The 11,303-nt window shown below is 37.2% G+C and overlaps 1 protein-coding gene across 2 annotated transcripts in view; it reads left to right on the top strand.

The window, feature by feature from the left end:
• Positions 1-2,351: 2,351 nt before the first annotated feature.
• Positions 2,352-11,303, top strand: part of ENOX2 (ecto-NOX disulfide-thiol exchanger 2) — a 388,679-nt gene continuing 379,727 nt past the window's right edge. Inside the window, exon 1 of one of the 2 annotated variants that reach the window (XM_056130286.1) lies at positions 2,352-2,476. In XM_056130286.1, coding sequence (XP_055986261.1) covers positions 2,455-2,476 — 22 coding nt within the window. In that variant the 5' untranslated portion in view covers positions 2,352-2,454. The remainder of the gene's footprint in view (positions 2,477-11,303) is intronic. The other variant, XM_056130287.1, reaches the window with a different exon arrangement.

The raw sequence follows: 11,303 nt of genomic DNA, 5'->3' as shown, positions 1-11,303 counted from the left end.
ATAGTATCACAACAGCTTGGATCCTCATAAAGCATGACTTTGAATTTTTACCTTGTGGATTAAGATGTAGCTAAATCAACATGAATCCTTTTCCATACACTTGGCAGTTGAGGATATATTGGGATAATAGAAGGATTTAACAAAAGAAGATGCTCATTTTCGACTTTTTTGCATTCTGAATGGAATATAATTCTAGATCAGACAGAAAAAAGACCACTCTCCAGAAAGAAAATAGGAATGAGAGGATTACTGTCTGTCTCTTTAAACTTTTGGTATATTTCAGATTAAAAAAAATTTGCCCAAATTTTCCTTCTGGAATTTTTAAATACCTTTTTTTAAATATAGGGAATCCCTCTTGGCAGTGCAGATTTGACAATATGGTGCTTGGATTCAACAGTGCTCAGGGTTGCCAGGACTGCACCTGGTTTTACTCAAGAAACCATGGGGCACCAAAGATTGAACTCAGGGCTTCACATATGCTGGTCATGTATTCGCACCACTTGAACCTTATCTCCACCACTAGCTTTCTGCAACTTAAGAACAAACCCTGCTTCTTGTTAATTTTTTTTTGTTTTGCTTTTTGGGTCATATCCAGCAATGCTCAGGGGCGGCTTCTGGCTCTGCACTCAGGAATTGCTGCTGGTGGTACTTGGGGGACCGTATGGGATGCTGGGGATTGAACCTGGGTCGTCTGCATGCAAGGCAAATGCCCTACCCGCTGTATTATCTCTCTGGCACCATATTTAAAGGTTAAAAGACTTGAAATGTTTCATCAACTAAGTGAATTATTTTATTTACCTGATCGAGCTGCCCCACTTCATTTAGGTAAGATTTGTTTCAAAGTATAATAATAATTACCTGAAAAATCACACAGTCCTTTTACATGTTTTTTTTTGTTTGGTGGCCACACCTGGTGATGTTCAGGGGTTATTCCTGGCTCTGCACTCAGGAATTACTCCTGGCAGTGTTCGGGGGACCATACAGGATTCTGGGGATTGAAACCAGGTTGATTGCAAGCAAGGCAAATGTCCTCCCTACTATCCTGTTGCTCCAGCCCCTGCCCTTTTACAGTTTCTGAAAGGAGTTTCCTATTTATTACCTCATCCTCTTTCTGTAACAAAACTATGAAAGTATGTTCGGTTTGGAACCATTATGTAAAATTTATGTATGAGTGAACTTATATTCAGAGAGGCTAAGTGACTTGTCCAGGATCACACAGCTCAAAAGCTATAAAAGTGGAACCCGAACCCAGTTGCTTCATGCCTAGTATTCCTTCAGCTGTGACATATTTCAGTCTTAAAGGACTGTCTCTCTCTCTTTTATATTCCTACTCATGATCATTTTGAAATCAGTCTTTAAAATGTGTTCTGATTTATCAGGTGAGTAAAACTGAGGGTAAAGTGCCTTCTTAAAGCTGTGTAGTGAGACCTGTGTAGTAGCTCTTAGCTTTTCACCTTGACTGTAACTGAACTATTTTTAGGTAGACAGAGTTTTGCAGTGTTAAGTCTAAGCACCAAAGTTGTGTGATCCACTGATTATAGGTGTGGAAGATGCACCTGGGAATGGGACTGGGGATGAAAAGTTGGCTTAAAATGATTAGCTTCTTGCCTTTTTGTTAAGAGGTGTCATGTTCAATAGAATTTAATTTCTTTATACTTCCTTTGCTTTCAGCCTTTTCAATACAATTCTTTAGGGAAAATTAGCAAATACTCTGTCTGAATGTTGATTCCTAAGGAACAAGGGTAGCTGGAGGAAAGAGAAAGCAGAGGGGTGACTTTTCATGCTCTCTAACAGTGGGCAAGCCTTATTTTGTTTGGAACTGTGAGCTACGGTTTCTTCCAAGGCATGCAAATCGTAAAGTTCTGATTTGTCAACTGCATGCTGTTTCTTCAGGCACTGATGTATGAAATCCCGAACGAATTCTCCGATGAACATACTGCTAATTGCTTCTCCACCTGCTCTCCAACCTCCTCCACCCCACCCCCTCCGCTCCCAATTCAGCCTATAAGTGTCCGTCATTGGAGATGGATGGTGACACATGCAGTAATAGCAATTCATAAAAGCCAGTTCCAGCCCTTGTCTTCAGGGCTCCTGGCTTTTCCACTGCCTGCTTTTGTGTAAGTGTAGTGGATGGAAGTGCTACTGGCATCAGAATCCACCTCCCTGTGCTCCGTTGCTAGAGCTCAGTTGCTCAGCTGGAGCGGAGCTAAACAGAAGCATCAGATCTGAGCTGAATTGTGGCTATATTTCTTTTTCCTCTTCAGTGTGTGTGTGTGTGTGTGTGTGTGTGTGTGTGTGTGTGTCTGGGTGGGTGGGTGGGTGGGTTAGGGGTAGTATGTAGTGAGGGTTTGGAGTGCTTTGGCATTTCTTTTTTTGTGGAGAAAAGAAGGTAAAGGGAGAATAACTCACAATAGGATACAACGTGAAACAGTTCCTGGAAGAGTGTCTGTCACGATGTTTCTGGTACAATATACAGGTAGAGTATGTTTTATTTTTTCTGAAATTTCCTTTTGTTTCAAAGTGCATTTCTCTCTTATTTTGTGTCTAGTTTAAATCTACTGAAGGACAAACGGGGTTCTAATGAGATTTAAATAAAATAACTGCATAAAGCATGCCTGCTCCTAGCTATAATGATTGTAGCAGATTGCTATGTAAAATCTGGGCTCTCTGTTAAATTGGTAGTCCTGATCTCATAATTGTGCATGCTTCTCTGATGTATTCTTGTGTTGAATTTCTTAAGTCTTCTGTTTGCAACTGGTAGTATGTGATACAGTCTAGAGTGTTTGCACAGAAGACAGTTCGGAAGCAAAAAAGCATTCTTTAAACACTTAACATGTTGTGTTTCTCTTGAGTTTATTAACTCCTGTGTTTAATAGATTGTATAGATTAGGGATATAATTGAGAGTAAGGAAACTTTATGTATGAAGTATTCTAGAACATTTTGTTTGGTAGATTTATTTTTATCTGGTGATTTGTCTCTGAGTGAAGAATATTGCATATTGTTGTTATTTGTTTGTTCTCCTGGTAGAAAAAGTGTTGGAAACAGCACGGCTAGAAATCTCAGCTCCAAACCATCTGTGTTGTAAAAAACATGGGGCCAGAGTATTCCTTAAGTATTCTCTTAAGCTCTCTGAAACATATTGGTCTTTAATCATGAAGAATTTGAAGACTGATTAGATAGTGGTAAATGTTGTTTTAAAGTGTTCTTATGTAGCAGTTAGACAGAATTGTTCCCAATGAAAACACCTTGAGAAAGTTTCACTTTTTTGCTAAACAGAACAGAAGCTTAGCTCATGCCACCTCATGTTTTGCAAAGTTTGAATATCATTGTCACGGAACTTTACCTCCATTCTTTCCCTTAAAATATTGTTCATACAAATTAATAATAAAAAATTTAAATATAGAAGTAATGCAGGAACAGAGGTGGAGAGTCTTTGGCACATTAGGAATGGTGGAAGTGCAGTAACTTATACTGAAAGCATAAACATTAACACTAAGGTAGCTTTGTTATCTCACTACGGTGCAATAAAATATTGTGATCCAGAGCTGAGCTAAAAGATCATGTTCTGTTTTGATGCACGGTGGGACAGTTGGGTTCACTCCTCATTAATTGGACAGCATGCAAATTATATGGAGAAGTGAGTGAGTGACAATATTTCAAGGTTACACTGAAGAGCATACAGTGAACCTTACTTAGTGCCTGGACCAACAGCTGCTGAATTGAATTGTCTGTAATTAAAGCAACAGCAGGTTTGTGTGGTCCCCCTGCAGCCTGTTTATTTGAATTTATAGCCGCAGTTTCTTCTTTGGTAGCGGTTGGTTTGTTTCACTAAGTATTGGAGAGTTGTGCTTGTTTAATATTATCTCCATATTTCAGAGCATGTTTGACTTTGGAAGACTTGTGTCTATACACATGTTAAGGTGAGAAAAGTGTGAAGTTTTCCTCTTTGGAAGAAAAGCAGAGAATGTCTTACTTTTTCCCCAATTGCTAAAATAAATAGATACTTTCCCCTCATGGAAAATATTGCTTTGTTCCATAAAGAGAAGTTTTTCATGAATCTGTGTTACTGATTTAATTTTTCTGGCAGTGAAAAATGTTGGACTTAGATATGTTCTTGGAATTATTAAATCTGGGAGGAACTTCTGTATGCTAATTAAAAGTGTTTTTGTTTCACAGAATAGTAATATTTCCTTGCCATTGCTCAATTTCAGGGTGACCTAATGAACAATGTTTAATTCAAAGAGATGGTTTTTATGACTGGATTTTATTGGTATGGTAATACTGAATTCACGTGATTCCTTCATGGTTTTGCTCTATAAACCTAATTTATAATTATGGAACATTTTTTGGTTACTGACTCAGAGTGGATGTGGCATAAAACATTTACACAGTGATTTAACATATATTTGATAAGCTTATCTTCAGAAAAAAACATTGAAGTCAGTGGCATCATGATGTCCATTTCATAGGTGAGATAAATGACAGTCAGAAGAAATTGGCTGCAGGTCTCACATCTAACAAGTGGCAGAGCCGGGACTCATAGATGATGAACTCATTAGATGAACTGAGCCTAATTTGTGTTTTTCTTCTCTTATCAAAGCTGCCTCTAAGTTGATAGATCTGGTTTAAATTTCACTTAAGCTGTAAGTTAAGAGGAAGAACTTGTCATTTTCTAAAAACATGTCTTATTTGTGTATTATCTAATAGAACTGTGAAGATATTTTATAGGCAATTTTAATTTGAATCCATGAGCCCTTTGTAGATTGATTTATATAGATGTTAGAAACATGAGTATTTTTGATTAACCTGTATATTAATAATAATGAATGTAGAGTCTTGTAAAGTTACTGGAAAATAAAATATCCAATTGAAAGGTTAATTTTCATTTAAAATTAAACTAGTTTGTTTTTAACACTACGTTACACATCTTTATATAATTGTCTTAATAAAAGTCGGAGTATGCCCATGAATGAAAAGTGCTGTTTTTAAATGTTTGGTATCCAGAATCAACAGAAAAAAATATAAACAAAAAATATTAGTTTCATACTTTAGCTATATTTTAAAAATTTGAGTGCTTATCCATACCAACAGATAGCATAGTACAGCTAGCTCAGTTTTTTAGTATCATCTATCACCTTTCTCATCTTTCAAAAATCACAAACACCTCACTTTTAAATTTGAAGAAAAAGTACATTTTAAAATCTTATTTTATTTAAAGAATATTTTTATTTAATTAAAGAACTAAGATTTGCAGTTATTAGTAGTTGAGTTTTAGGCATATAATAAATAGTTTAATACCAGTCCCACCAGCAGTGAAAAACCAGTGTTCCCATGTTCTGTCTGCCCCCACCCCCACCCCCCGCCTACCACTTTGACAGGCACATTACAGAATTTGGTGGTTGCAGCTTAGCTCTCATGTTTTCTGTGTTGTTGAGTCGGTGCTTGGGATATGGAGCTATACCACTCACTCCTATCACCAGAATAACTGAGGCCCTGACTCCTGTTCCCCCCATACATACTTTCTCATCTTCTTCCTGCTCAACCCCTTTATTTCTCTCCTTCTCCCTAAACTCTGGACTTAAGGGGGATCTAGGCACCCCCCCTACTTTTACCTTTACTGTGTTTCATTTCCTCATCCAGATAATTCTATATAATACTGATAAGGGAGATCATCCTGTGCAAAAAATGTATTTTTTTGTCGTTGCACTGAAAAAGGGAATATTGTTTAAAGGCGCATTATCACGTTTGTAGATGAAACCTTGATACTTGAGTAGCTCATACTAGATTTATGGTAAAATGTCCTTTAAAATTTCTTCAGGAAATATTCTTGAACCAGTCATTCTTAGATCAGACTGATTCGACTATCCTGTGTGCTGAGGAAATGACTGAATTCTCACACCATAGAAATCTCTTCAGTATTTGACAGTGAATATTGGAGAATATTGTCAAGAAAATGAGCTAGAAATAGGTCAGGTGCTCCCATGACCTGTTTATGAGACTTCTACAGAGATTGCAGTGGAGATACTATCTCAGATACCACATAATCAGAATTTGTTCGTACTTACAATAATATCTTTTATGTTACATATGAAAGTTAAGTTCTCTTTATAGTTTTACTTTCCAGCTGCAGGGAAGGGAGGGTGATATATTGCACTTTTAGCATTCTTTCAAATTAAATGGCATTTGATACTTAAAAAATACAGGAGAGAATTTGGACATATGGATTAGAGAGAGAAGATGTAATTGGAAGTTCCATATTATACTTGTTTTCAGGTGGCAAATTTCCAGTGCAATAGAAAGCTCTAGCTATTGCTTCTTGTTCAATTCTTCTTTCCGGGAACAAGCACTCTGTAACATATAAATGAAAAATAGAGTATTAGGGCTTTATAAGAAATTAAATTTTAAAATTATTTTTTATTTTTCTAGTCTTTGTTCCACAAAATAACCATTTCTACCACCCTCCCCCGCCATGCTCTGTTAGATAAAGAGAAATTATAAAAGGATAAATTTCTAGGTTCTGATAGTTTAGGAAGCTGTATTGGTTGTCTGATGCACTTTTCTCTTAAATATACCTTTAATGTATTTTAAGGGAAGGTAAAATAGCTCTTGTGGATGGTGATATAAGGGCTAGTGTACACTAATCGGTGGCCTGCATGAGCTGCTTTCCTTGAACTTGCTTAAGGAAATCACAAAGAATGTTTTACATTTTGGAAACATATTCACATATGCTTTTTTCTCAAAAGGACTTCTAGTACTTATTATGAATAATATGCCATATTATCTGTGTGGGACAATTTACTGAAAGTACCCAATGAACTGCTAAATATTAGTGTTCATGTTCTGTTAGGTATAGCATTGGCCTTCAAGGGTTATTTGTGTGTGCCCCCCCAGCACACATATACATACATGTATACATAGAATAATTAGAAAAACAAAATTATTCAGTGTTTGTCATGTGCCAGGCCATGATATAAGTACCTCATTTATACCTTCATGGAGTCCCTGTGAGGTGTTAGGTATTTCCATTTAAATCTAGAGAAACCAAGATACAAGAGGACCTTCTACCATATCACTGAATTATTAGGTAACAAAGCAGATTCTATCTTAGGAAGTAACTAGATCCCATGCTTTTAATCTTATGCAATATGTTATATGTCTTCAAGGGTACTTTACTGAAGAAACTTTTGGGCTACCATGTGCCACCCAGAGCAGATCCTATTGTTCATACCTTTAGGAGACGTAAACAGTTGAGAACTGTTATCTGCTTGCCAGGTTATGGAAAGGTCTACTTTTTCTCTGACCCTCATGGCTCTCACCCTTTATTGCCAGTTGTAATGGATCATTGCATCCCCTGCAGCTTCTAAACACTACCGTACATGTGCTTTGTCTTAATATTTTCAGCATGAAAATCCTTTCATATTATGTTGTTTCTCTCTCAATTGTCAGCTTTTTGTAGGAAAAAACCTTGCCAACCAGTGTGCCATTTATTTTCTATGCAATCAAGTGACTAAATCACGGCCCCATATTTCCTGCATCGACTACCGCCCTCATTCCATTTTATATCTAGGTGTTAGAGTGTTCTTCCTAAATGCAGATGATATCATCTTATTACTCTCCTCGAACACCTTCCAAAGGAGTTTTGTTTTAGGTCAGACAGACATTCAGGGCCATTCGTGATTTTGTCTTAGACACCCAGAATGCATTTGCATCAATTTTTTACAGTGCAGCCCTTTCTAAACCCTATTCGCAAGCCACTCTAAGCCTGTCCTCGGTCACTGAGCACACTCCACATTTTCAAGCTCTTGTGTGTTCCCTCATGCTATTTCCTGTATTTTAATTTCAGTTCTTCTATTACTCTGAAAATACTAGAGCTATTCAACATTTAAGTTTCTGCTTAGATAGCACATGACAATGTATTTTGATATTTATTTTTATTCTGTATTCCGTCTAGACTGATTTCCTTGGAGCATAGTCCTTCTTTTACTCATCAGTTTTGTACTTTAGAAACCTACCACTAGCTAAGGTGTTCCTCCCCACTTCTGCTACCTTACGGTTCACAGTTATTCATAGAACCCAGGTTCCAGAAGATGAATGAGTGAGTCCGTTTTGTTCTGCATAGAAATTTTAAAATATTCCATTCAAAATATTTGTTTTGTTTCTGAAATGACTTGACTTGCATCTATACATATATTAATATTTCTCCATATAAGAAAATGAATCAAAATAGGTAATGCTATTTAATGAAAAGTTTTAAATGCATATTCATGGAACCAGAGCGGGATCACACTGAGTAATGTGGTTTCCTTGTGCACAGCTGACCCAGCTTTGATAGCTGGCACCACATATGGTCTGACTGATCTCACCAGTGATCCCTGAGTGCAGAGCCTGGAGTAAGACCTGAACATGGCTGGGTGTGGCCTCACCATTTAAAAAATTCATATTCAGTGTGTCTCTCAAAATGTGTTTTAGGGAGTGCAGATGCCAGCATAACCTAGGACATATGTTGAAAACAGATTTTGAGATTTCAATCTCAGACATACTGAATTATCCTCTTAAGGGAGTCTGTGTTTAGCAAACTCTCCTATGATTTTTATGTACACTGACTTTTGAGAACCACTCTCCAGTGTGAAAAAAAATGCGAGGTCAGTCTACCTTCTTTTGGAATAGGAACACACAGTGTGTAAAATGAATAATAAAATGGTTTCAATGTTAGTTTGATACTAAGTCCTCACTCCTGGTGTATTTCACAGTGCAGTCTAATAAAACTGTAATTATAAAATGTTCTGCAGCTTCTTACATTTGCCATGTGAGTACTCAATGTGGTTTCTGAAACTGAGGAAGTGAAATTTAAATGTTGCTTAAATATAATTGAATTTTAAAGAGTTACTTTTGGTTCTTGTATGCAGTATTTGTAAGTGCAGCTCTGGAAAGCTTGGTTATCCAGAAGGAGCAGTTTTCACAGGGGTCTAGATGGCCACATTGGTCATTGTATTTGTGGGAAATTAAACATTTTTTCCTTTTACATATAGGGCTGGAGTGATAGCACAGCGGTAGGGCGTTTGCCTTGCATGCAGCCAACATGGCCGACCCGAGTTCGATTCCTCCGCCCCTCTGGGAGAGCCCGGCAAGCTACCGAGAGTATCTTGCCCGCATGGCAGAGCCTGGCAAGCTCCCCGTGATGTATTCGGTATGCCAGACACAGTAACAACAAAGTCTCCAATGGAGACATTACTGGGCCCGCTCGAGCAAATCGATGATCAACGGGAGGGCCTTTACTTTACTTTTACTTACATATAGGACATTACATTGGTCAAGAAAACCTTCATTTCTTGGGATTTTTTTGGCTATTTGTTTTTGTTTCTGGTGTAAACCTGACACTGCTTAGGACTTCTGGATCTGTGCTCAGGAATCACTCCTGGTGGGCCTGGAGGGACCGTATGTGTTGTTGGGGATTGAGCCCAGTTTGGTCAAACTCAAAAATGGTTTAAAATTTTAAATGGCTTTTGGTGAGTTATCCTCAGAAGTAATTTGACAAATTATGATCTCAGTTAAATTTAAATGAGATTTTAACTCTTTCTCATCAGCACAATTTTATAATCTGATATGCTTGCGTTGAGTTCTGGTTGTTGTTAAAACTCTTGATATCTGTGCTTGGAATAAAAATAGTTGGGTTAATCAAAAGCAATCCTAGATACAATATTTAGGTCTAGATACCATAATGCATTTCATCTCGCATAGACCCTTTAACTCTTTTTTATTTATCAGCCTACCATTGCCAGTCATTATGTTTCAGCTTCCATTTCTTTCTCTGAAAAAATTTCCCTGACCCAGTAGTATACCTCTTTGAGAGTTATTTCTTTGAAATAGTATTAATACTTCTGAAGAATTTGAATGAACTACAAATATATAAATATAGGCACTTTGTTTTATTGCTTAGAGTCTATCATGTATATTAGCTCTTCTTGGTGACTTTCTGAAAAAATCCAATGTCAGAATCTCTCTATTATATTGGTAAAAACACATAGGTATAATAATATACTTGGCTATTGCTATCTGTGAAAACTACATGCTAAATAATTATGTTTGCTTGGCCTTCCCTCTGTTAACTAGATCCCAGTCCTTTGTACTCTTTCCAGTTGCCAAAAAAATTGAGCTCATACTGAAATTTCCCTTTCCCCTTTCACATTTTTCACTTTCTTTAAATCTCCTGTCTGTTTTCAATGGACAGAAGACCACCCCTCCTTTTTTCCTTTGCCCATTCAAACACAGTCACAGAATCTATTGTATCCAATCTCACAAACTGCCTGAAAGTGCCACTGAGGGCCACCCTGGGGCACTCTGCAAATAGATTATTTCGTTTTGAAGTCTAGAAAGTTTTGAGACATTCTTGAAGATTTAGATCTAAAGAAAAAATTGAACCTTCCCTTAAACTATGTCTATAGTTTTAAATATCATTTTCACTACTTCGGAAGCTAGCATTTCTACTTTCTATGAAGAAGTTTACTCTATGAAGAAGTTTACTCTGTCCAGTAGCATTCCCAAATAGAAAAGAAGGTAAACTATATGGGTATAGTAGATCTTTATATATGTTATTTAATTTAATCCTTATTAATTCTCACACTAAATATTAGTCATCCTCTTTTTCCAAGACTGTGTATATCACTACCCTGTCTAGAACTCCAGGTTTAGAACATTCTGTTGCTTTTTACTTACAAGTGTACTGGAATAGTTCTCTCTCTCTCTCTCTCTCTCTCTCTCTCTCTCTCTCTCTCTCTCTCTTTCTCTGTGTGTGTGTAGGGAGGGGAGGAAAAAGGGAGGGAGAGGAGGGAGAGGAGAGGTTGGATATTCTTAGTACTAACCTATTCCTTTACAAAAATCCCAAATCAGTGTAAAATTGGAAAATATAAGGAAAACACTCCCTCTCTACCAAACAGAATTTGAGCTGTGTCCAGTTAAAGCTTCTGACATAGGGATGGAGAGAGAATACAAGAGTTTAAGCACTTGCCTCAAATATGAATAGCTGTTTGATCCTCAGCTATGTTATGGTCCTTATATGGACCCCCACCCCCTCCAGGCACCTCCAGAAGTGATCCCTGAGCACAGCTAGTTATGGCCCCAAACAAACCAACAACAACAAAGCTTCTAATGAAGAGGTTATAAAGAAAGCCCTCTTTAGATTCTTTATGTTCTTTATTTATTGCCACTCCCATCTCTCACTTTAGACTGTCATTAATGCTTGCTGTGAAATATGGTTGGCATTTTCCCATATATTGTCCTTTACTTTGGAGGTTGGGACAGAACT

Source organism: Sorex fumeus, unplaced genomic scaffold (assembly GCF_029834395.1).
Source record: "Sorex fumeus unplaced genomic scaffold, SorFum_2.1 ptg000075l, whole genome shotgun sequence".
In the NCBI taxonomy this organism is placed as follows: domain Eukaryota; kingdom Metazoa; phylum Chordata; class Mammalia; order Eulipotyphla; family Soricidae; genus Sorex; species Sorex fumeus.
This window is presented reverse-complemented; position numbering and strand designations above follow the sequence as displayed.